General features: G+C 43.4%; 1 protein-coding gene across 12 annotated transcripts in view; it reads left to right on the top strand.

Moving 5' to 3' along the window:
- Window positions 1-26,986, top strand: part of Rsph10b (radial spoke head 10 homolog B) — a 45,893-nt gene continuing 18,907 nt past the window's right edge. For 3 of the 12 annotated variants that reach the window (XR_008221874.1, XM_052754400.1, XM_052754407.1), the window contains exons 1-13: window positions 1-415; window positions 2,984-3,059; window positions 7,620-7,688; window positions 10,831-11,004; window positions 13,548-13,633; window positions 17,881-18,001; window positions 18,776-18,952; window positions 20,183-20,357; window positions 22,051-22,172; window positions 23,057-23,246; window positions 24,110-24,224; window positions 26,104-26,183; window positions 26,811-26,959. Coding sequence is in view for 11 of the 12 variants with exons in the window: in XM_052754400.1 (XP_052610360.1) it covers window positions 159-415; window positions 2,984-3,059; window positions 7,620-7,688; window positions 10,831-11,004; window positions 13,548-13,633; window positions 17,881-18,001; window positions 18,776-18,952; window positions 20,183-20,357; window positions 22,051-22,172; window positions 23,057-23,246; window positions 24,110-24,224; window positions 26,104-26,183; window positions 26,811-26,959 (1,791 nt within the window). In the remaining variant the exon portion in view is untranslated. Of the gene's footprint in view, window positions 416-2,983; window positions 3,060-7,619; window positions 7,689-7,798; window positions 7,914-10,830; window positions 11,005-13,547; window positions 13,634-17,880; window positions 18,002-18,775; window positions 18,953-20,182; window positions 20,358-22,050; window positions 22,173-23,056; window positions 23,247-24,109; window positions 24,225-26,103; window positions 26,184-26,810; window positions 26,960-26,986 lie in introns of those variants that run through there. The other 9 variants (XM_052754402.1, XM_052754399.1, XM_052754397.1 and 6 more) reach the window with 8 other exon arrangements.

Below are 26,986 nucleotides of genomic sequence, written 5' to 3' on the forward strand. Positions count from 1 at the left end.
GATTTTTTTTTTTTTTACAATTGAAACAACCAAGTATTTAGAGACATAACTTATTTTTCAGGTAAAACCCATCTGTGCTTTGAAACAAAACTGCATCCTCCCAAAGGAATCATTGGCTAACTCAGTATCTAAGGTAAACTCTACCTCTTCCAAAGGCCATGGTGAAAGAAAAGAAAAAAGCAGACAAGAAAGGAGATAAGTCGGCTCGCTCCCCCTCCTCTAATTCTGATTACCCAGAGGCTTCCAAACAAAATGGCAGTGCCAGTAAGCAGGAAGTACCCAGCAGTGCCAACATCCCAACGCTGGAAATGTCACTCAAACAATCGGCACCCAAAAGAGACTCCACAAATATGTATCAGAGTGAAGATGAAACCCAGTATGAAGAGCCCATCCTGACCAAACTCATAGTAGAAAGGTAACTTCTTGTATATTATTAAAGGACCAGCCTTAATAATATATTTCCTAGGGCTCAGAAGAGAAACCACGAATGGCGAGAACTATTTTCAGGAAATGAATCTAAGCACACTGAACTCTTGAGTCCATTTGCTTTAATTCTTCCTCAATCTCTAGCTTTACAGTTACATACCCAAACAATCGCAATCCTCCCCCTCCAGCCAGGTCACCAGGCCTGAATTCCTGCAAGGTCATAAAGGCAAGTAAGAATTTTCCTCAGGCTTTCTTTTACAATCCAAAGTGGGAGAAGTAAAAGAAGAGGTCAACTGAGTGCTAATGACCAGTTAGTATATCCAAAAGGGGATCTATGTGCTCAGCCTACATTCCTAGAAGTGGTTAGGCAAGAAGTTAGGGGTCTGTAGTAAGGTTGTAAGAAAGAAGGGTCTCACCCTAAATTGCTCAAGAAATAAAGCTATCCACCTGACCTAGGAGACAGGTGGTGTTTGGTTTGGCCTTGGATGCTTAAGTCTGTTCTTAGAGAGTACAGAGGTATAAGATACTTTTCATTTCTCTAGGGATGTTCCTGGCCAGATATTGCTAATAACAGTAATTACAGGGAGGCTTGAACTGGGGTTCTGGCTGTGCATAGCTGTAAGCACAGAAGGTTATCTGAATATTCCTTTAGTAGAGGAGAAATGGTGTCCAAAAATGATGGAAAAGCTACAATAGCACACGAGAAACTCATAGCAGGAAATGGCTGATAATCAAAAGCCAAATATCACCAAGGCTCCTTGAGCCTCAGCTTGACCTCTGGAAGGTTCTTTGTCATAATCAGCTGAAATCCTACTTTATATATTTTTGCAGCTTGTAGCAGTAACTTTCCTGGGGTATGACAGGGCCAGACTCTGTAACCCAAATGTCACATGAAAGTGTATTTTAATGGGAGCATGTGAATCCTCTTGCAGTTTTATTGTTATTTTGGGTTTTTGTTTGTTTGAGACAGGATTTCTCTGTGTAACCCCAGGCATCCTGGAATTCACTCTGTAAACCAGAGTATCCTTGAACCCAGAGATTCACCTGCTTGCCTCACGAGTGCGGGAATTAAAGGCAAGCTCCAACACCACCAACACCACCAACACTGCCACCACCTGGCTCATGCAATTCCCTACCTCCTGCAATTATGATCATGCAATTCGCTACCTCCAAGAACACTTTTGTGTGTGAGTGTAGAACTCGCCAATTTGGTTGGATGGTCTGACTAGCTTCAGGGATCCTCTTGTCTCTGTCTCCCCAGTGCTGGAGACTGCTGGGATTACAAACGTGTACCACAATGCCTAGCTTTTCCTTTCTTTCTTTATTCTTTATTTTCTATTTTTTTAATGTGGGTGTTGGGCTCTGAACCAGGTCTTCATACTTCCGTGGTATGCATTTGACTGACTGAAGTGTGCCGCTGCACCTGACTTTGAAGTGGGTGCTGGAGATCCAAACTCAGGTCCTCATGTTTGTATGGCAGGTGCTTTATCAACTGAGTCATTTTTCCAGCTTCCCCGCCCAAAAAAAAAAATTTAATAGTTTTTTGGGTATTTTTTTTTTTCAAGACAGGGTTTCTCTGTGTAGTCCTGGCTGTCCTGGAACTCACTCTGTAGACCAGGCTGGCCTCGAACTCACAGAGATCCGCCTGCCTCTGCCTCCAGAGTGCTGGGATTAAAGGCGTGCGCCCCACACCTGGCTCTTAAAACAGTTTTTAAAGATTTATTTATTTTATTTTATGTGTATGAATGTTTACCTGCAGATATGGCTGTGCACCACATGTGTGTCTGGTACCCACAGAAGCCAGAAGAGGGCATCAGATCCCCTCAAACTGGAGTTACAGGTGGTTGTGAGCTACCCTGTGGGTGGGTGGTAGGAATCAAACCCAGGTTCTCTGGAAGAGCAACAAGTTCTCTTAACCACTGAACCATCACTCCAGCCCTTTGAGAATATTTTCATCATGGTAAAACATACATAAAATTTGCTATTTTGACCCTTTAAAAGGTGTATTTCAGGGACTAGTAAGATGGCCTGTGGTTAAACTGCTAGCCATGCTAACATAAGGCCCAAAGTTCAGCTACCCAGAAACTTAGGGAAATGCCAGCCGAGTGTGGTGGTCCACCAGTATGTAATTCCAGCTTTGGTAGATAGAGACAGGGAATCTCAGAGCAAACCAGCTGGAAAGACTAGCCATATTGGCAAGCTCTGGGTTTGATTGAGAGGCCCTGCCTCAGTGGGTGAGGTGGAAGAGCAGTCAAAGATGATTCCGGATCACTTGCCTGTGCACACATAGACCATCCCTCCACACAAACGCAGAGAGAGATTTTAAAAATGGAAATAAATGAGATGTATAGTTCAGGATATTAAGTGCATTCACAGTGTTTTACAGCTATCATTGAGTTCTGTTTCCAGGATGTCCTGGCCCTCTTTCCAGACAGAAATTCTGTACCTATTAAACCCCATGTACCACACCAACAGGTGCATGCCCCTGATATCCTATACACTTTAACCCACCGTCACACCCACACCGCTCACTAGTTTGAACTCTATTTCTTTGTAGCTATGAAGGGGAGAAAGTGCGGGGATTGTATGAGGGAGAAGGCTTCGCTGTCTTTCAAGGCGGAAACACCTACCATGTAAGTCATAATTATTGGAGCCAGGAGGGCTGGGGGAAAGGTGGACTGAAAGTCGTAGATTTGCAAGACCTGAGTGAATTCCACTGATTCCTCTAGACCATTAGAACTACTATGATTTTTATCCCGAACCCCAGCCACCTACTTGAGGCAAAGTATGACTCAGTGTTACTGAAGTACTTATTTTAGGTTTCATTTTTTTTTCCTGATTTTTGACTATTGACAAAGCATAGATATGTTACCAAGTAAACACAGTCATCCATAGGCTCATTACCAAAGTTGAATGCTTAAATCCTCCACACAAAATGTTGTTGTGTTTGCACAGAACCTGCACATACCCCTGGCGCTAGAGGTGGCTCGGCAGTTAAGAATGCTTGTTGCTCTTTGTAGAAGAGGGCTGGTGTTTGGTTCCCAGCAACAGAATGGCAGCTCACAACTGCCTTTAACTACAGATCCAGGGGAGATGATACCCTCTTCTGGCCTCTGTAAGCACTGCCCTTGCTGCATGCAAGTGTGTGCATGCGCACACACATGCATGCCTTTAATCCCAGCACTTGGGAGGCAGAGGCAGGCAGATCTTTGTGAGTTCGAGGCCAGCCTGGTCTACAGAGTGAGATCCAGGAAAGGCGCAAAGCTGCACAGAGAAACCCTGTCTCAAAAAACCTAAATAAATAAATAAATAAATAAATAAATAAATAAATAGACCTATGCACATTCTCCCATATACTTTGTTGTTGTTTGTTCTTGTGGTACTGAGGATGGAATCCAGGGCCTTGAGTATGGTGTGCTATCCCAGTAATCTTGAGTATGCTATCCAAATGACCTGAGTATGCTACCCAAGTGACCTTGAGTGTTCTACCCAAGTGACCTTGAGTGTGCTATCCAAATGACCTGAGTATGCTACCCAAGTGACCTTGAGTGTTCTACCCAAGTGACCTTGAGTGTGCTATCCAAGTGACCTTGAGTGTGCTACCCAAGTGACCTTGAGTATGCTACCCAAGTGATCTTGAGTGTTCTACCCAAGTGACCTTGAGTGTGCTACCCAAATGACCTTGAGTGTGCTATCCAAATGACCTTGAGTGTGCTATCCAAGTAACCTTGAGTATTCTATCCAAGTGCCCTGCCACCAATCTGTATCCCACTGCCCTCACATATTCATTGTTCATATCTGTACAATTTACAATACTGAATATAATGCAAATGCCATGCAAATAGTTGTTAGATTGTACCTTTTAAGGAGAGATGATCTTTAAAAAAATACATGTCTAGTACAGTTTGCAATTGTTGTAGTCCTAACTAGCACAGCCATATCTGATGGGAATGGCAAAAGTCATAAGGCCAGCACAGCTGCTTGACAAAAATCCAGCAAAGCTGAGCCACATGATGGCTGCCATGCTACCTTTGGCTTTCATCTCCACCTTTTATATACTGAGGGACTTTTAATATTTGTACAATTTGGGGATGTTGGATTGATGGGAAATTTCATATGAATCATTTACACCTTCTCCCAGGAATACTGCTTCTAAGCTTCCTCAGGACAGTCCTGAACATACTACTCCTCCTACTTTTAGGGAGATATCCTTATCTACCTGAAGGCCTTCCTTAGTCCTTGGAGGTTGTGACACACATAAAGAAGCCAGAGGTCTCTTTATGAGGCTGTGAGGCATTCTTGAAACATCTGTCCCTGTACTTACACAGGAACAAGATATTCAAAACAAAGTAAACTCAAAAAGGTCAGCAAGATTCGGTAGGCTAGAGGACTTGGCCACAGATCAGATTGCAAGCCTCTTTCCACTATTCACTCAGGCAATTACGTGGCATATACACAACTAAGTTAGACTAGCTGAAGTTACCTCAGCCCTACAGAGACTTATATTGATGAACAAAGTATGGAATGGAAAAGATGATAAAAGAATGAGGTGTCAGGACCTCCCTTTCTTAGAAAAGTTAGCATATGCAGAGTCACTGTAATGTCATATACCAAGCAACAACAGAATGCCAGGATTAGACATATAGACAAATTCTATAAAGATATAAAATATAAACATTGTATTATGTCAGAATTTGAATAATAACTGCAGCAGCTTTGGCCTGAGGATTTTTCTTGGGCACTCTGACCATTAAGAGTTAATAATACATGCTGAGCGGTGGTGGTGGCGGCGGCGGCGGCGGCGGCGGCGGCGGCGGTGCACACCTTTAATCCCAGCACTCGAGAGGTAGAGACAGGCAGATCTCTGTGAGTTTGAGGCCAGCCTGGTCTACAAAATAAGTTCCAGGAAAGGCGCAAAGCTACACAGAGAAACCCTGCCTCGAAAAACCAAAAAGAAAAAAAAAAAGAGTTAATAATACACTGGGACATGGCAATATGCCCGGGATGGCTTGAAGATTTTGTTTTGGTCTAATGTCCTTGTAGCCACAAAAGCTACTGGCCTGAGAACAGGCTGTCATATGACTCTAGATTCTTAAAAATTGGGTTATGGGGTTAATGAGTAAAAATGATAACTCTGTTTATCAATGATACCAAAAATTGAGGGAAAATGATTGGAAATGACAACTCTGTTCCATCATAATTTATTAATGATGACTAAAAGATGAGCAAGAAGAAGTGAAACACGAGTCCAAAACAAAAATGATATGATCTATGTTTTGGAACAACATGAATGTATCCCCGCTTACTAAATTCTGTATAAATAAAGAAGCATTCTAGCTGCTGGTCAGTCAGGCTGCAAGATTCTACCACCGCTATGGCCTGTTCACTTCCATCCATCATTACCCCATTACCCCCCACACACACCCCTATACCCACCCCACCAACTCCTTACATCCTCTGCTGGGACCTGTGTCCACTGCCAGGATGGCTCCCAACACTATTCCCTGGGCAGGTGGTCCTAGGCTGTATAAGAAAACTAGATAAGTAAAAGCCAGCCGGGAGCACTCCTTCATGGTTTCTGCTTCAAGTTTCTGCTTGAGTTACTGTCCTGACTCACTCAATGGACTGTGAGCTGGACATGTAAGCCAAGTAAATCCTTTCCCTCTAAGTTGCTTTTGGTCAGAGTGCTTTATCACAACAACCGAGATGAAACTCAGGCCAACTGTGATGAGCAAAGTCTCAGGCCTGGGGGGTAGGGGCAGCACAGTGGTAGAGCACTGCCCTAACCAGCATCCATCCCTGGCACTGCAAAAAGTAAAAACAAGTGAACCAAAAAGAGCAAAATCTCAGTTTCACTGTCACTTTGCTATAAATGTATTCAATCAACATTGTTTCTTTCATTCTTTGAATAGATACATCAATATTGTATATATTAATCACATAAGATAGAGTACAGTTTGATTTGTTTTCACTTAAACATTTTTATGTATTACTATATGGTTTTCATCATTGTAGAACCCACACCAAAATACAAGATAAATTTTTTAAAAATTTGATGCATTGTAAAGCATACACAACATTTATTATTTTAACCTTTTTAAGTGGACAGTCTACTGGCCTTAAACATATTCACATTATTGTGCAGCCACCACCCTGACAGCCCGGGAACTTTCTGATCATCTTAACTGAAGCTTGACACCCAGGAAATGATAACTTCCAGGCTTACGACAGTTCATTGTGATTCTGCATAAAGCTCAAAATTGATAAATGCAACTGTTTCATAATTGTTGGATTTCTTAGGGTCTTTTCATTTTTTTAACTTTTATTTGTAGGACACAATTAAGATATTCATTAATCCAGATTATCAGAAATATGTGCTTATTATAGTAGAATAATTCTTAAAGATTTTTAAATCTTATGTATATGTCTGTGTTTCATGTGTGAGCAGATGCCCATGAAGGCCAGAAGAGGGCTTTGGATCCCCTTGAACCTAAGTTATACACATGTACATATGAATATATATATATATATGTATGTATCTGTCAGTACACAGTCATGTGCACATGCACACTGATAATTTCCAGTAAGAGAAAACAAAGTATGAAACTTACAAATGTGATGTGTCTGATAATTGAATGATAGTTTCAATTGGATCTATCTAGTGTAAGTAACTTATAAAATATATATATTTATAATTTGTAAAATATTATACATATATAAAAAGGGTTTGGGTTTTTTAAATTATTGTTGTTTGGTTTGGTTTCATTTTTCAATGTAGGGGATAGAGGTCAGGGCCTTGAACATGCTAGTCAGGCATTCTACCACTGAGCTTTATCCTCGGCCCCAAATCCTGGAGGATCAAAGTGCAAAATCAAAAGTATCTGAATTATTTTGGGCTATGGTTCAGATATTTTCCAGGAGCTTACTTAGGAGATATGACTCAGGTGATTTGATCTAAGTTTTAAGGAAGTTTGAAATTCCTCCTTGGATCCTTTCTGGCTCAGGATGGATCACTGTGTGGTGCATGCTCAGAGTAGGACCACATTGTGCTGCTGGCTGCTGGTGCTGCAGCTGTTGCCAGGCAGCCTGTGAGTGAAGGGATGGACAGGATTCCAGTGTACGACTGAGCCACAGTCTGCAGATGCCCAAAAACCACAGCTTCCATCTAAGGCCCACTGTTATTTCTTTCACAGGGTATGTTTTCAGAAGGACTGATGCATGGACAAGGGACTTATATTTGGGCTGATGGATTGAAATATGAGGTAAAGCATTATCATGAGTTAGAGTTAATTGTAGAATTTAATGGTCAACTTACTGCACTATTTTTAAAGCATTCATTTTTATTTTTTATTTTGTTTTTTGGTTTTTCAAGACAAGGTTTCTCTGTGTAGTTTTGGTGCCTATCCTGGATCTCACTCTGTAGACCAGGCTGGCCTGGAACTCATAGAAATCCACCTGGCTCTGCCTCCTGAGTACTGGGATTAAAGGTATGTGCTACCGCCGCCTGGCTTTATTTTTATTTTTTAAAGTGTGTGTGTGTGTGTGTGTGTGTGTGTGTGTGTGTGTGTGTGTGTCTCGCATGTTGCTATGTCCAATGAGTTCAGGTATTCTCAGAGGCCAGAAGAAGGTATTGGATCCTCTGAAGCTGGAGTCATATGCAATTGGGAGCTACTGATATGTTGTTGATTGTTTTAACTCCTTGGCTCTTTTAGGGGACCTGCCACCCAACTCCCAAATAAATCACACATGGAGCCTTATTCTTTTTCTTTTTTTTTTTTTTCGAGACAGGGTTTCTCTGTGTAGCTTTGCGCCTCTCCTGGAACTCACTTGGTAGTCCAGGCTGGCCTCGAACTCACAGAGATCCGCCTGGCTCTGCCTCCCGAGTGCTGGGATTAAAGGCGTGCGCCACCACTGCCCGGCCTTATTCTTAATTATAAATGCCTGGCCTTAGCTTGTCTTGTTTCTTGCCAGCTTTTCTTAACTGTAAATTATCCCATCTGCCTTTTGTCTCTGGGCTTTTTCCTTTTCTTACTTCTGTAAATCTTACTTTCACTCTTGCTCCCTGGCTGGCTGGGTAGCTGGTCCCTAGTGTCCTCCTCTCCTTGTTCTTTTGCTCCTTCTTCTCCTCCCAGATCTCTATTTATTCTCTCTGCTTGCTAGCCCCGCCCATCCTTTCTCCTGCCTTGCTATTGGCCATTCAGCTCTTGATTAGCCCATCAGGTGTTTTAGACAGATAAAGCAACACAGCTTCACAGAGTTAAACAAATGCAACGTAAAGGAATGCAACACATCTTTGCATCATTAAATAAATGTTCCACAGCATAAACAAACATAACACATCTTAAAATAATATTTTACAACACTGATATGAATACTGGAAACAGCACTCAGGTTCTCTACAAGAGCAACACATGCTCTTAACTGTTGAAACTATCTCTCTAGCCCTCTAGATATACTATTTTTATAAAAGTAAGTTAAGTTAGGCATGCTGGTGCACACCTTTAATTCCAGCATTTAGGAGGCAGGCAGGTGTCTGTGGGTTTGAAGCCATCCTGGTCTACATAGTGAGTTCCAGGACAGCCAGAGCTACATAGTGAGATCCTGTCACAAAAAAAAAAACCAAAGAAACAAAACAAGTAAGTTAGCATAGCCAGGACTGGTGTCATGTAAGCCCAGCACTTGGGAAGCTGAGGCAGAAGGATTTTGAATTCCATGCCATCCTGAGTCTGCATAGTAAGACCCTATTTCAGAGAAAGAAAAACAGATGAAAAGGTGAGTGTTAGCACAGAACCAACCCTGCAGAGAGCAGAAGGATCCAGCGAGCAACGTGTGTGTTCAGTGTAGTAACCTGATGACTGTGTCAGGTGTCTGGGGATCACTGTCGTTGGTTCCAGTTGTTGCTCTAGAGATATCCTGTGTGGATGCAACAGACATGGATGGAGTTTGGTGGTATTCTATATGTTCTCGGCCTGCATAGCACACAGATGTATGTTTAATCCCTCAGGCTTTGTACGAACACAGTTTATATATTCTCTTTTATTCCTTTTTCTTTTGTAATTAAGCCATACCCATCCATGCAGATCTAACTATTTATACTGACTGCACGTATTCCCTTATGGGGGTTTCACAAAGACCATCTGGGCTGCTGGGCTGAGGGGAAGTGGGTATTTTTAAACTGATTGTGAGAACTGGGAACAGATTTGCCCTCCAAGAGACAGTGCCAGTTTCAGCTCCCACCCACAAAACCTGTGAGTGCCTGAAGTGCTGTTCTAGAAATCTCCACTGCAGAGTTACTAATGCCATGATGTTCATAAATGGTAACAGAGACATTTAAGTCACATGCATATAGCGCATGTATTCAAATGACAGCAGGATATGAGCTGCGGAGGTACGGAGACAGCAAGGGTGGGTTGACCCTCCACTTAGGGGAGCCTAGGGATCCAGCCCCAACAGTGTGTTAGGGCCAGGCTTTCTGAGAGAACCCCCTTTCCATGCAACACCCCACCTCGCCCGACACCAGCATTCAAGGTTTCTGATCCCTGAACAGTGATTTTAACAGGCAGGTCCTCCTGCTTCACTATCTCTGGGAATTCTCTGGAGTTTGAGGGTCCTCCTTTGCAAGCACAGAGCCCTCCACAATCAGCCCATCCAAGGGGGTTCATGGGTGGGATTGTGCTCCTGAAGCATCCTCGGGTTTGTTGAACCAGGTGGCGCCAACATGCTATCTGGCCAGTGACCAAAGTCCATGATTGTGTTCTCTGCTGACTGATGAGTATCTAGTGAATTCTGAGTCTTAGAATTGTGCAGAGCACCAGCTTAGCACATGGGGAGCCCTGGGTTCACTCTCCAGTACCTCTACCAACATTACCAACAGAACCACTCTGGAAGAGAACCAAAGATGTTTGGGCCATGGTGCACATCACCACGAGCTGCTCACGATGAAGGCACCCTCCACCAATGCACAGTGATTTCTTCAGAAGGTGCCTATAAGGTGGGCCCTTGACTAAAAACATCTGCAGAATGGTTTGAAGAACCACGGGGAGACAGAGGTTTTCCATGGGTGATCAGTACCTGGCTGGTCATCCAGACCTTTCCAGGGTGCATCCTGACAGTCTAAAGTTGAGGTCAGGATTGGCAGCCACCACATTACCAGGTCACCTGCTTGCTTCTCAGAGGTCTGTGTAAATGCAACCTTCCTAGTGTTTTATTCTTCCTGGATTTCCATGCACTGGAAAAACAAGGTGAGAGAGGATGAGAACACAAAGAGGACTTGAGGGCGCATCCACCACTTCCACAGAAGAGTCAGGGGCAGTGTCAGTGGTGGCCAGGAGACTCTCAACAGCCCCTGGGTGTGGAATCCCTTCATTGCCCTCTCCTGCCACTCTGGTGGCCATTTTCCTTTAGGGGGACTTCGTGAAGAATATCCCCATGAACCATGGCGTGTACACATGGCCAGATGGCAGCACATATGAAGGAGAAGTGATCAACGGCATGAGGAACGGATTTGGTATGTTCAAGTGTGCCACACTGCCCGTGTCCTACATCGGCCACTGGTGTCACGGCAAGAGACATGGGAAGGTAGGTGAGGTGCGCCTGTGAAAAAAAGTCCCATCCATGTGAATGTATGCATGATGTCAAATCCACCATTCATAACATGGTACAACCATCATCACTAGCGAGTCTAAAAGCATTTTCAACAACACAAAACAAATATGCATTAGGAGGTGACTCCTCATCCTTCCCACTCCACATCCCTAGCAATTACTGACCAATCTACTTTCTGTATATATGGGTTTACTCCTTAGACATTGTGTCAGTCAGACTTTTTGTCACTGTGACAAAAACCCTTGCCAGGCATGGTGGTGCACACCTTTAATCCCAGCATTTGTGAGGCAGAAGCAAGTGGATCTCCCTGAGTTCAAGGCCAGCCTGGTCTATATAGAGAGTTCCAGGCCAGCCAAGGGACATAGAGAGAACTTGTCTCAAAAGAAAAAAAAAATCCCATCACCACTACCAACAATAACAACAACTTGACAGAATCAACCCAGTAAAGAAAAGACGGATTTTGGCCTCTCACAGTCAGAAGGCTCAGTCCACAGCCATTGGTGCTGTTTCTGGGCTTTAACCATGAAGTAGAATCTGATGGTGGAGAAGCATGTAGAGGCTGCTACCTCATGGTAGACAGGAAGGAGAGATGGGGCCAGGACAAAATGCAACAACCCCCCAGAATGCACCCCTCGGTGACCTACTTCCTCCCACTAGGCCCAAATCTTCTAAAGTTTCCAGAACCTTCTAAAATAACACTGGCAGCTAGAAACTAAGTATTCAGTGCATGAACTTGTTGGGGACATTTTATATCCAAATTATAACAGTCATTTCTTTATAAATGGAATCAAATAATATACAAACTTTTGTGGCATGTGTTGGTACTCTATCCTTCTTAAGGCTGAGTAATAGTTGATTGTAATATATACTATAATTTATTCATCTGTTGATGGACACTTGAGCTAGTTTCGTCTTTTTATTACTTTTCAACACACACACACACACACACACACACACACACACACACACACACACACACACACTCACACACTCACTCCATGATGTGCATGTGGAGGTCAGAAGACAGTGTGTAGAAGTTGATCCCCTCCATCATGTGGGTCTCAGGTCACAGGACTAGGAGGCAAACACCTTTACCTGATGAGTCACCTTTGTTTTGAGGCAGGTTCTTACCTTGTAGCTCAGACTTTCCAGGAACTTATTATGTAGCTCAGGCTGATCTCTAATTTGGGGTGATCTTTCTGCCTCACTGCCCAAGTGTGGGGATTATAGGTATGAGCCACCATGCCTCACTGAAGATGGGACTTCTTTACCTGTTCCATGCCTTCTTAGGATATGTTATTATTAAGGCATGTGTTGGTATGAATAGAAAATGTTCCTCACAGGCTCATGTGTGAGGAACTTGGCCTCTAGCTGATGGTCCAGATTGGGAGTTTCTGGAAAACTGGCATGGTCAACCTGTGATCCATGGGCCCTATGCATCCCAGGGTATCACAAATAAGGCCCAACATACTTATAGATAGCAATACCAAGTCTCAATGTCAAAAGGTTGGATGGCTCTGATAGGAGGTAAAGCCTAGCTGGAGAAAGTAGGTCACTTGGAGCTGGTCATCTGGGAACTAGCTTGTCCCTGGTCCCTTCATGCTCCTCTGTACTTCCTGTCTGTCCCAGGTGAACAGCTTCTGCCAAATGATCTACTGCCATGACGCTCCACCTCACCACTGGCCCTAAACTAACAGAACTGAGGCTGAAGGACTGAAATCTCTGAAGTCACAAACCCAAAGAAATAATCCCTCCATTGGGTTGTTTCTGTAAGATATTTCCTAAAAACAAACAGTCTGACTCACACAAGGAATGGCTGACTTGTGATGTTGGTGTACATACTATACCCATCTCTTTTTTTTTTTTTTTTTGGTTTTCTCGAGACAGGGTTTCTCTGTAGTTTTGCGCCTTTCCTGGAACTCACTTGGTAGCCCAGGCTGGCCTCGAACTCACAGAGATCCGCCTGGCTCTGCCTCCCGAGTGCTGGGATTAAAGGCGTGTGCCACCACCGCCCAGCCTGTAGCCATCTCTTTATGTGTGTTTGGATGCGTATTCGTGGTGTGCATGTGGCAGTCAGAGGACAACCTTGGGTGCATGTTGCATGTCCTCATCTTTTACCTTGTTTGAAGCAGGGTCTCTTACTATTCACTGCCATGTACAGCATGCTAGCCGGCCCCTGTGCTCCCTGAGGCTCCCCTGTCTCCACCTCCCATTTCCTAAGAGGAGTGCTGGGATGACACATGCTTCCATTGCGTGTCCAGCCTTTTTATGTGGATTCTTGGAACTGAACTCAGATCCTCATGCTTGCACAGGAAACCCTTTTACCCATTTTACCCTGAGACATTTCCCCAGCGCACTTGGTCTACAAAACCAAAGCATCATGGGTTATGTGTCTTGGTAATTATGACATTGACTTCTGCATAGTTTATAGTTCTTAGATTTGCATGTCTGATCTTTATGTTTCCAAGAGGATCTGCATAATGAGGCTTGATTTCTCCTAATATTGTTTGTTTTAGGGCTCCATCTATTACAATCAAGAGGGAACCTCTTGGTATGAGGGAGACTGGGTATACAACATCAAAAAAGGCTGGGGAATAAGATGGTAGGTGCGACCCTTCCCTCCACATTTGGGTTGTGGGTAAAAAAGCTCTCAGAGGCTCACTTCATTCTCACTCGGGTAAAGATAAGGTGCGGAAATGACAGAGAACACATTTTTTGTCCAAGTATGGTGGATTTTTCAGTTACTCCAGATAGACTCTCCCTAGTAATGAAAACATTCTATGGGAGATTCATAAGAACATACTAAGTGTCTGATAGTGTGTTTCACTTTGTCATAAGTAGAAACCGCCTTCCTCTGTTCTCTGTACTCATCACAGATCACATTCCTGAATGTTTTCCAAGGAACAGCAATATTTTTGCTTGGTTTTTGATTGAGCTGATAGTCAGGTATTTGTCGTTATTATTTTAGTTTTGTTAGTACTAGGGGTTGAACCCAATGGGCCTGGACCATGCTAAGTAAGAATGCTACCACTGGGCTACAGCCTCAGCTCTGTTTGCTCTTTACATAAAAGGTCTCGCTATTAACCTTGAACTCCAGAGTCTCCTCTCTCTGCCTCCCAAGTGCTGGGATTACAAACTTGTACCTCAATACCCAGCAGGGCTTTTTGTTGTTGTTTTAAGATTCATTCATTCATTCATTTATTTATTTGTTTGTTTGTTTGTGTGTATGCATATGTGTTGGTGCCTTTGAATCCAGAAGAATGTGTCAAGTCCCCTCGAGCTGGAATTACAGGAATTGTGAACTGTCCAACATGGATGCTGGGAAACAGAACTCTGGTCCTGTGGAAGAGCAGCAAGTGCTCTTAACCACTGGGCTAGGGAGGTGGGTTCATCAGTAATGCTCCTGCTAGGAAAACATAGGGAGGGACCTAACAACTCCCCAGCACCCATGTAAAAAGCTGGGAATAGCAGGGCGGTGGTGGCACATGCCTTTAATCCCAGCACTCAGGAGGCAGAGGCAGGCAGATCTCTGAGTTTGAGGCCTGCCTGGTCTACAGATAGGGTTAGAGGCCAGCCAGGGCTATGCAGAGAAACCCTGTCTCAAAAGAAATGGGGGAGGGGACTGGAGAGATGGCTCAGCAGTCAGGAGCACTGGCTGTTCTTCCAGGGGTCCTGAGTTCAATTCCCAGTAACCACATGGTGGCTCACAAGCATCTAAAGTGGGATCTGATGCCCTCTTCTGGCATAAACTCATACATGCAGATGGAGCACTCATACATAAAATAAATCTTTTTTTAAAAAGCTGGGTATACAACACAATTCTTCACAAACTTGGAAAGAACTCAACTTCATATGGAAAAACAAAAAATCCAGGATAGCTAAAATAAACTTGTACAATAAAGCAACCTCTGGAGGCATCACGATCCCTGACTTCAAGCTCTACTATAGCGTTACAGTAATAAAAACAGCTTGGTACTGGCATAAAAACTGACATGTGGACCAATGGAATCGAATTGAAGACCCTGACATTAATCCACACACATATGAACATCTGATTTTTGACAAAGAAGCCAAAACTATACAATGGAAAAAAGAAAGCATCTTCAACAAATGGTGCTGGCATAACTGGATGTCAGCATGTAAAAGATTGCAAGTAGATCCATATCTGTGCACAAAACTTAAGTCCAAGTGGATCAAAGACCTCAATATAAATCCAGTTACACTGAACCTGATAGAAGAGAAAGTAGGAAGTACTTTTGAATGCATTGGCACAGGAGACCACTTCCTAAATATAACACTAGTAGCACAGACACTGAGAGAAACAATTAATAAATGGGACCTCCTGAAACTGAGAAGCTTTTGTAGGACAAAGGACAGGGTCAATAAGACAAAAATACAGCCTACAGAATGGGAAAAGATCTTCACCAACCCCACATCTGACAGAGAACTGATCTCCAATGTATATAAAGAACTCAAGAAACTAGACATCAAAATACTGAACAATCCAATTAAAAAATTGGCTATAGAGCTAAACAGAGAATTCTCAAAAAAAGAATCTCAAATGGCTGAAAGACGTTTAAGGAAATGCGCAACATCCTTAGTCATCAGAGAAATGCAAATCAAAATGACTCTGAGATACCACCTTACACCTGTCAGAATGGCTATGATCAAAAACACTAATGACAGTCTATATTGGAGAGGATGCAGAGCAAAGGGAACACTCCTCCACTGTTGGTGGGAGTGCAAACTTGTACAACCACTGTGGAAATCAGTATGGCAGTTTCTCAGAAAATTGGGAATTGATCTACCTCAAGACCCAACCATACCACTCTTGGGCATATACCCAAGGAATGCTCAATCATACCACAAAGATACATGCTCAACTATGTTCATAGTAGCATTATTCATAATAGCCAGAACCTGGAAACAACCTAGATGCCCATCAACTGAAGAATGGATTAAGAAAATGTGGTACATATACACAATGGAGTACTACTCAGTAGAGAAAAACAATGACATCATAAAATTTGCAGGCAAATGGATGGAACTAGAAAATATCATCTTGAGTGAGGTAACCCAGACTCAGAAGGACAGACATGGTATGTACTCACTCATAAGTGGATACTAGATATAAAGCATAGGACAATCAGACTGCAACCCACAGATCCAGGGAGGCTACCTAGCAGGGAGGACCCTAGGATGACTGTAGCTTATAAAAAGTTTTGGTTTTGCCCAATCACTGGGCAAGCTTTAGTGAAACATTTCACTATTAGGATAAAAATTTGTACCATATCAAGCTGATAAAAGAATATTCTGGCTGTACTGTCAGGAGGGGAGACTAAAATGTTTTTAGAATATGGATGAGCCTATAGAAAAATGTCTGCTGTAAATCAAACAGTGAAGGGGAAGATGAATAGGAATCTCACTTACACAACTTAAGTAAAACCTAGCTCTCTGAACAGATGAAGATAGGTTTCTTCTGTATACCAGAATCTAATCAATATTTATATGTATAATTCAGCTATTATTTGGCTTAAAGGGGCTTATTGGGAAGTGTTATCATTTTTACTATTTTCTACAGAGAAAATATTTTCCAGTTTCAAATAACCCTGGACTTTTGAATTATAACCTGTTTTTATGTTCAAGCTATCTGTGTATTATTTCTCCTGCAGTTGTACATGAAATGTTTTTACATTCAAAAAAGGGGACAAATACTATAGAATTGTATTACATGAAATATATAGAATATACAAATTCATAGAGACAGAGAGATTAGACGTTATCTCAAGATGGAGAAAAAAGGAATATAGAGCAATGATTTTCTAAGTACAGAATCTCTGTTTTGTGTGATGGAAAAGCCCCACAAACAAACAGTAGTATCAGGACATAATAGCATGAATGTAATAAACCAATACAATTAATGTAATTAATGAATATCATAAATATAGTTATTAAGTGAATACTGTGAATGTATTCAATGAATAGCACAAATGTAATTAATATCATGAGTGTAATTAATATCTTGAATGTAATTCATGCCGCTGAATTGTGAACTTAAAAATGGTTGCAATTGCAAATATTATGTTCATTTAAAAAAATAAGGTGGAATATAATCACCATACATTATATATGTGTATGAAATTGAAGACAGCAATGTTCTAAAATAGAACGTGGTGATGGTGTCATGGGCCTATGAGGATGCTGGACTAAGTCTATCAAACTGCAAACAGGCAAATTGTATAATATGTGAATTATTTGTCAATAAAGATTTTATAGAACGTAAAAAAAAATCTGGATATAGCAGCATGTCCTTGCAGCCTCAGCACAGGGGAGCAGACCAGGGGCTCCTTAAAGCTTGTTAAAGACTCCCTGTCCCACCGAATTGATGAGCTCCAGGTTCAGTGAGAGACCCTGTCTCAAGAGATAAAGATGAGCAACAGAGGAAATGCATGTGCTGTCAGCCTTGGGCCTCCACATGCACACACCACATACATGCCCAGCAATATATAATATTTAGTGGTAAAACATTAAGTAATCATAACATAATAGGAGTTGCTTCTAAAAGATAAAAAAAAAACCCTCACTCTTACCTATTTATTGAATAATGAAGAGGTTTAATAAAGGGAATTATTTCATTCCCTAATATGAATAGTTTTTGCCAACCATGAGCTACCCATTTTCAGTACTGGGACAGTGTCCTGGGTCCTGGGTCCTGGGTCCTGGGTCCTGGGTCCTGGGTCCTGGGTTGGATTTTCTGAGACGTGTTCTGGGGTCAGTTTAAGGGCATTAAAGGCAAGTGTTATCCGTATGAGCTAACCAGTTGTTCCTCATTGATTCCTTTGGTCCCAGCTATAAGTCAGGAAACATATATGAAGGCCAGTGGGAGAACAACATGCGCCACGGGGAAGGCAGAATGAGATGGCTGACAACAAATGAGGAGTACACTGGGCACTGGGAGAAGGGGATCCAGGTAAGCACCTGTCCATCACCCGGGTCACAGCCTGAGGTGGGCGGGGCTAGCCGCCCGCCCAAGCAATTCAGAATAATACTGTGTGGTGTCCGACACTGAAGCACTACTCAAAGGAATTCGTAACTGTCAACTCACAGACTCTAGAATCGCTTGTGAGGTGGGACAGCCTGGGGTACGTTATTTTGATTACTTTAATTGATGTGGGAACACCCATCTTAACTGTGGAAGGGACCTTCCTTGGACAAGGGATTCTGCACTCTATTAAATGGAGAAAGCTAGCTGAGCGTGCATCCATTGCTCTCGGCCTTGACTGTGGGTTCAGTGTGACCAGGGGTCTCAAGCTCCCGCCACTGTGGTTTCCCTGAAGTGCCGGACTGTAACCCGAAGCTGTGGACCAACCCTTCCTCCCCTAAGTCGCTTCTGTCAGGGCATTTTATCACCTAAGACACACCCCAAGTTACAATTTACTAGTCTCAGCTATACTTTTAATTGCTGTTTTATTATTTAGTCTTCTGTAATGTCTTATGTATCTTTGATCTAACCTACAAGATAGGTGATATTTTCATTTTATACTTGGAGAACCTAAAAGGCTCAAGTCATTTGCCATAGGTCAAAAGACAGCTAGTAATGGGCTGAGCTGAGGATGAACCCAACCGTGGCTCTAGGCTCACGTGCTCTACCCCTTCAGATCATCAATGTCTTGGCCATAACTTGAGTTTAGGCAAAAGGGGGAGCATTCTGAGGATCGATGTTGACAAGGAGCTTTCTTTTCAGAATGGCTTTGGAACACACACATGGTTCCTAAAGAGGATCCCCAACTCTCAGTATCCTTTGAGAAACGAATATATAGGAGCATTTATAAACGGATTCCGTCACGGCCATGGGAAGTTTTACTATGCCAGTGGAGCAGTGTATGAGGGAGAATGGATTTCCAACAAAAAGCATGGCAGGGTGAGTTTAGCTGTTGAAATATGGCGAAAGGTGTGTATCTGATAAGATGCATTTCACTTTGTAGAGATAACTCTCTTAGCTAGGTGATTATGTGCATTGGGAGCTATTTACAACATATTGGTGGTTTCCTGGATATTTAGAAATGGTTTAATCAGTTTTTGTTATATTTGTATCCAAACGAGGATATATATAATATATATAAATGAGGGTGCTGGCTCAAGTTACAGACCAGCTTAAACTTTCACATATCACAGCACCATGGGCTTGGGGCCGGCTTGCACAATTAACTCAGTCATGTCAGCATCCTTTCTATCTGCCCGGATGGCAGCTTTACCCTTGTATTGCCCCTTCCACATGACAAGATAGCTGCTGTGATTCCAGGCTTCACATTGTTCACCCCTAAAGTGACCCCTAATTAGTCTTAACAATAAAAACCCGGAGTCAGAGTTCGAGGGTGAAAGCTGAAAGATCGGAGAAGCAGAGCAACCAGCCGCTAGAGAGACTTCTTACCTCTAGGAGTCCTTACACTGAAATAGGCATCCTGTCTCTATGAATCCTCAGACTGATTGGGGTGGATCCTGTCTCCACCTGCCTTATGCTCCTGTCTCTACCTCCAGAGTGCTGGGATTGAAGGTGTGTGTCACCACCACCTGGCTCTGTTTCTCTTTTAGATTGGTTCAATCTCAAGTAGCCCAGGATGGCCTTGAACTCCTGATTTTCCTGCTTCCTCCTCCCAAGTGCTGGGATTAAAAGTGTGTGCCTGATTTCTATGGTTAACTAGTGGCTAGCTCTGTCCTCTGATCTCCAGGCAAGCTTTATTTGTCAGAATACAAACAAAATGTCACACAACACACCCCACTAAAAAAATGAAAAGCAGCTCATTTCCCAGAGCTGAACTGGGTCATTTGTCCACCTCAGAATCAGTACTTACCATCCTGGGGTTGGCAGAGAGCAGGGCAATACCTATTGGGATGGGCCCTCTGCTGGCCATTCAGAAAGTTTAATAAGGTCCAGTCTGTGGCCTGGAGGTGATTAAACTTGGGAAGAGTGTGGAAAAAGAGGAACAGGAGGGGAGTAGAGGAGGCATGATGTGAAACCTGATGGAGGATGATTCTTTGTGGTCTAAGCACATATCTTCAAGACAAAAAGCTCCAAACCCTTGAAAACTCCACTAATGAACACTGAATAATATTCCTCCTGAGCCATCCAATGTTATGTTCCTAACCGCAGGGCAGAATGACTTTTAAGAATGGACGTGTGTATGAAGGTCTGTTTTCCAATGACCACATCGCACAGTACCTTGAAGCTGAACTCGATTTTTCACGCGGCCTGGACCGTCGGTCAGATGTCTCCCAAAGGAGCAGGCAGCCTCGGGGATCTTCTGTCAGTGCTGGTAGGGAGCCTGGTGGGTGAAAGTAAATTAATATCTTTTATTTTATTTATTTGTTTGTTTGGTTTGGTTTTTATTTTTTGGTTTTTCTTTCTTTCTTTCTTTCTTTCTTTCTTTCTTTTTCTTTTGTTTTTTTTTCAAGACAGAGTTTCTCTGTGTAGTTTTGGTGCCTGTCCTGGCTCTTGCTCTGTAGACCAGGCTGGCCTCAAACACACAGAGATCCGCCTGGCTCTGCCTCCCAAGTGCTGGAATTAAAGGTGTGCGCCACCATGCCCTGCTATGCAGATTAATATCTTATCTATAGTTTTCATTTATAAAAATACACCTGCTGCTTCAGAAAATAGAAGTTTCCTTCAATGTTATGCTTCTCTGTTTTTGTTTGTTTGTTTAGGCTGGCCTTGAGCTCACTGACTAGCCAAGAATCATCTTGAACCCCTGATCCTCCCTCTGTCCTCCACCTCCCAATGCTAGGATGACAGGAGCACACCACTGTGCCCAGTTTATGTGGTGCTGGGGATGGCACCCAGGGCTTCATGTGTGGTAGGCAAGCACTCTACCAACTGAGCTACGTTAGCTAAGTAATGTTCAACTATCAAATAGCCGTGTGCTTGCTTCCTTCCATTACTCTGGGAACTGCTAGTGATCTCCCACTGGACTGTGTGCATGCCCTCCTTTTGAATTTTTAATTTAAAAATGTCAGATTTGAGCCAGGTGGTGGTGGCGCACGCCTTTAATTCCAGCACTGGAGGCAGAGGAAGGCAGATCCCTGTGAGTTCGAGGCCATCCTGGTCTACAGAGTGAGTAAGGCGCAAAGCTACACAGAGAAATCCTGTCTTGAAAACCTCCCCCACAAAAAAAAGTCAGATTTGTTGTTTGTGTGTGTACATGTGGTGTTCAGAGGACAACTTGGAGAAGTCCATTTCTCCTTTCACCAAACACAGGTCATTAGCTTTGGCAGCAAACAATCATCACAGTGGCCCTTAGTTCCTAACTTTGAAAAGGAGTGTAAGTTGTCCAGGCTGGCCTTAAAGTCTCTGTAGCACAGACTGGTCTTGAACTTAGAATCGTCCTGCCTCAGCTTCCTCAGCAGCTGGCATATAGGACTGGACTACAATGCCTGGTTGTTGAATACTCTTGTTCTACCACATTAGATAGACATGGTTGTTGATACTCTTCTATCACTTGGATAGACATGGTTGTTGAATACTCTTCTATCACATTGGATAGACATGGTTGTTGAATACTCTTCTATCACATTGGATAGACATGGTTGTTGAATACTCTTCTATCACATTGGATAGACATGGTTGTTGAATACTCTTCTATCACATTGGATAGACATGGTTGTTGAATACTCTTCTATCACATTGGATAGACATGGTTGTTGAATACTTTTCTATCACATTGGATAGACATGGTTGTTGAATACTATTCTATCATATTGGACAGACAACCTTCCTGATGTCATACTGAAAGGATTTCTTTTAAAGATTTATTTGTATTTATATACATGTACATGTCTGTGGGTGCCTTCAGAAACCAGAGGAAGGTGCTGGATCCCAGAGCTGGAGTTGCCTGTCATGGGTGCTAGGAACTTGGGTCCTCTATAAGAGCAGCTGGATCCCTTAACTGCTGAGCCATCTCTCCACATTAGAAGGATCTTAACATTGCTTTTCAAGTCATCTCCCATATTTGCTTCATTCATTAGAGACCCTACGAAAGTTGGATGGCAGTGAAAGCCATTCTGTGTTAGGATCGAGTATTGAGCTGGACTTGAATTTGTTGCTGGACATGTACCCTGAGGAAAGCCAGGAAGAAGAAAAGAAGCAGGTAAATGCCCCCTTGCCATTATACATTTATATTTTAATAAACACTGTCTGGTTTTGTCTTCCATATGCCTGGTGGATGGCCTATCTAGACCATCTCAACTTGCAAGGCAACCCTGTAGTGAGCAGGTTTGTGAGAGAAAGGTAGCCCCGAGGGCAGAACTCAGTGGCTTTGCCTGGGGCCTCAGAGCCAACTGAAGCCCAGGGTTGCGATCACACCCCATTCATGGAAAGTGGGGTCAGAGGGACTGTTGGGGGTCAGAAAAACCTGGACTCCCTAGGAATCAAGAGACCCACTGTGAGGCTGGAGGGATAGCTCTGTTAAGAGCATTTGTTGCTCTTGTAGAGACCCCGGCTTTGGTTCCTAGCACCAACATGGTAGCTCACAACCATCTGTAACTCAATTCCAGGGGATCCTGTGCCTTTGTACTAGTCACACATACGTTACATGTACATGCATGCAGGCAAAACACTTACACATATAAAATAGAATAAATAAATCTAAAAATAATAAAAGAGGCAGCAGAAGAAAGAAGCCTGCTATGTTGGGGTTGGAGAGATGGCTCAGTGGTTAAGAACTGCACTTCCAGAGGTCCCAGGTTCAATTCCCAGCACCCACATGGTAGCCAAAAATCATCTGTAACTCCAGTTCCAGGGGTTCCACAGGAACTGCATGCATATGCAGGCAGAACATCTACACACACAAATTTAAAACTCTAAAAGAGAAGAAAAGAAATCCACTGTGCATGATGGCACAGATCTGTAATCCCAGCCAATGTGGGTGCTAGAACCTGAGCTCAGGCCCTCCTAACCACTGATCCATCCTCCAGCCCCTTAGTTTTCTCCTAATGGGGCACAATTGGGCCACACCTGCTGCCATCTTTTCAGGTGGAATACGCAGTCCTGAGGAACATTACAGAGTTACGAAGAATCTACTGCTTCTACAGCGGCCTTGGCTGTGACCACTCTCTGGATAACACCTTTCTGATGACAAAGCTTCACTTCTGGAGATTTCTCAAAGACTGTAGGTTTCATCACCACAATATAACCCTTGCAGATATGGACAGGGTACTAAGTGGTGAGTACCCCGGGTTCTCTGCCTCTCTTGGTTACTGCTACCTGGAAACAAGCTAAGAAATGTTGAGAGAGAATATGGCGAGATGGCTCGGCATGAGGAACAAATGCCTCTGCTCAAACCCAAACAAATAGATACGGAGACAAAAGAATACAGTGGACATGAGGCTTTTAATGACAACCTTGCAAGAATGGGTATCTGGCCTTAGGGATCATTGTAAAAGAGAGAATGGAAAGGTTCTAGGAGCCAGGGGTAGTGAACATCTACAGTGAAAAAGTATTGGCCAGATATGACAGGGCCATTGCACACACAAACTCAGCAGCTGTGACCTCAGGACAAGACCTGCACAAGATCCAGCCAGTCCAAATCCCAACAGGGGTGGGGAGGGGCTCGTGAAGTCTCACCCCCGCTGAGGAGCCATTAGCAATTGACGGCTGCTGGGGAAGGGAGAGTCAGTTTTCTTCAGGGATGTGGTCCCTGATAAGCTAACCACATTCAAGTAGATGGTCCTACACCCACTCACACAGAGACCGCATTAAGTGGACTCCGTAGGTTTTAAAAAGGGGCACATGAAGTTGGCAAGGAAAGGTGGTGGGGATGATAGGAGAGGAATTGCAAGGGAGGAGATGGGAGTGTGTATTTGATCAAACACATTATATGCATGTATGAGATAATCTTTTTTTGTTGTTGTTTTTGTTTTTCAAGACAGGGTTTCTCTGTGTAATGGTCCTGGCTGTCCTGGAACTCACTCTCTAGACCAGGCTGGCCTTGAACTCACAGAGCTCTGCCTGCCTCTTTTAAACGTCTCATAGTGTAACTGGGGCTCTTCTCTGCAGTAGCTGACCTCGCCAATGCTTTACTTTCAGTCTACAACGGCATACCAATCGAAGAAATCCACTCTCCGTTCAGAACTATACTCTTAAGAACATTCCTGAATTACCTCCTGCAGTTGGCTCACCACATCCATCACAAAGAATTCCAGTAAGTGCCGCTTCTGTGTCCCTCTTTCCAACGGCAGCCACGGTCGTTGTCACACATGCCACATGAAGGACTAGAAGGAAAGCTTTTCTACAGTGTCCGACCACAATGCCCAGGGACTAGATGAAAACTTGGGGACCCCACCTGAGTTGTTTCAGTTCTGTAAATATCCCTTTAGAGCTTTGCTCTGCACTTACAGTCAGTTCTGCCTTCGTGAGTTGCAACACCCTTTCTTGATGACTCCTTCTTAATGCATGTTAAGGCCTGGGAAGGTTCAGTTGGTCAAGGGCTTTTCTCGCATGCACAGGCCATGGGCACTATCCACAGCACTTCCTAGAACAGACTCAGTAGCACATGCCTGTAATCCCAGGACTCGGGAGGTGGAGGCAGGAGGATCAGAAGTTAAGATTGGGGCTGGAGAGATGGCTCCAGGGTTAAAAGTGCTGACTGCTCTTCCAGAAGACCTGAGTTCAGTTCTCAGCAACCAGTTGGGCAGCTCACAACCTCTTTTATCTACCACTCCAGGGGATTCAGTTCTGTCTTCTGGTCTCCGCAGGCACCTGCACATATGTACATATATATACACACAGAGACACAAAAACAAAAATCAATATTTTTTTAAAAAGAAGTTAAGGTCATTCTTGTCTGCACAATGAGTTCAAGGCCAGCCTAGGGCTACATAAACCCTGTCTCGCTTTCTTTGTCTTTCTGTCTGTCTTTCTCTATGTGTATGCATGTATAAATTTAATATATATAGTGTGTACATATTAACATAGCATGTATAATTACATAATTAGATTTTCAGAAGTGTTGGCGATAAGTACATTGGATTCCTAATGCATCCTGCACCCAGGTTCCCCCCGTGCCAACCTGCACCCAGGTTCCCCTAATGCCAACATCTCACTCACCATAGTTGATTCACCAAAAGCAAGGACTCAACACTGCCACAGTGTTATTGACCTCAGAGCCTTCTCTCAAACATGGTGAAAGGTGAGGACTGAAACCTGAGGCCACAGCATGCTAGGCTGACATTCTACTACTGAGCTGCATCCCCAGCCAAGAGTTGCCATTTTCCCATAAACTCTTTTCTGTTCCAGGAGCTCACGCTGCATTTTGTCTCCAAAGTGTCTCAGACCCTCCAATCTGTGACAGTTACTCAGCCTCTGTCTTTCATAACCTTCCCATCTTAAAAAAAAAAAAAATACTGTTTGGCCATTTTGTAAAGTGTCTCACGGTTTGGCTTTACACTGTGATGTTTTCTCACAATTGCACTGAGGTGAGAGATTTTGGGCAGAATACTAGGTTTGAATTTTTTAGATCTTTTTGTGCGTGTTTGCGATATGCATGTATGATGTATGTGTGTAATGTATGTATGTGTGCAGGCACGAGGGCGCCAAAGCATACGTGTGGCAGCCAGAGGACTATCTCAGGTACCAGTCCTCACCTTCCACCTTGTTTGACACAAGATCCCTTTGCTGTTTGCCACTGTGTACACCACACTAGCTGGCCTGCAAGCTTCTGGGGAGCCTCCTGTTTCTGTCCCCCATCTCTGCAGAGCTCTGGCATTTCAGACACATTGCTCTGTGTGGGTTTCAGGGCTTCCAGCTTGCATAGCAAGTGCTGTTCCAACTTAGCCACCTCCCCAGCTAGAAGCACTCTCCTCACAGTATGGTATCAGCAGCACATACCTCCAATATGGCTTCTTACTAGTGCTCACAGAGTAAAGTGTTGCCAGGTAGACTTCTCTACTATAAACTTACTCTGTTTCTCTTTCTATAGTCTATTCATTAAAAGCCAGTTGTCAAGTCCAGCCCACACTTCAGAAGAGGGAAGTTAAGCTCCACCTCCTGGAATAATCAATTATGGTGTCTTTCCATTGTAGGAACAGAAGCCCATCACTCTATTTGTGTTTTACAAAACTGATGACTGAGAACATTCATCCACATGCCTGCCAGGTAAAAGGTAAATACAAAAATAATAGGATTACATTTACTATCTTTTTTTTTTTTTTTTTGGTTTTTCGAGACAGGGTTTCTCTGTGTAGCTTTGTGCCTTTTCTGGAACTCACTTGGTAGTCCAGGCTGGCCTCGAACTCACAGAGATCTGCCTGGCTCTGCCTCCCGAGTGCTGGGATTAAAGGCGTGCGCCACCACCGCCCGGCTACATTTACTATCTTTAAAAAGTAGTTCTATAAATAATTTTGCATGTGTGGTATGTATGTGTATGTACGTTTGCATGTATGTAGACACTTGCAGGTGTGTGTGTGTGTGTGTGTGTGTGTGTGTGTGTGTGTGTGTGTGTACATGTGCGCATGTAAGTCAGAGGTTGACATCAGGTTTCTCCTCCATTGATCTTCACTTTATTTATGAGGCAGGGTCTCTCACTGAACCCTGAATTCACTGATTTGGCTGGTCTAGCTAGCCAGCTTGCCCTGGGAATCCCGTCTGCCTCCAGGGTTACAGGTAGGTCACTATGGCCAACGTGCTTTTTGGGTGCTGGTTTCTGGTCCTCATGTTCGCACAACAGAGTTTGTTTTTCCACTGAGCAATCTCTCGTCCCTGTAATCACTTCTGAATGTTGTATCTTTAGGTCATTTATTCAGTGAGCAACAGCGGACGCTCTACTCAATGAATTATATCGATAAGTGCTGGGAGATTTACACAACCTACTGCAGACAGAACGAATCCCCACCCTATGAGCTTACGATGAAAATGAGAAATTTCCTCTGGATGCTGAAAGTAAGCCTAATAACTCTCAGGGTTGAT

The sequence above is a fragment of the Peromyscus californicus genome, unplaced genomic scaffold (genome assembly GCF_007827085.1).
Source record: "Peromyscus californicus insignis strain IS unplaced genomic scaffold, ASM782708v3 Scaffold_2__1_contigs__length_46816999, whole genome shotgun sequence".
Lineage (NCBI taxonomy): Eukaryota > Metazoa > Chordata > Mammalia > Rodentia > Cricetidae > Peromyscus > Peromyscus californicus.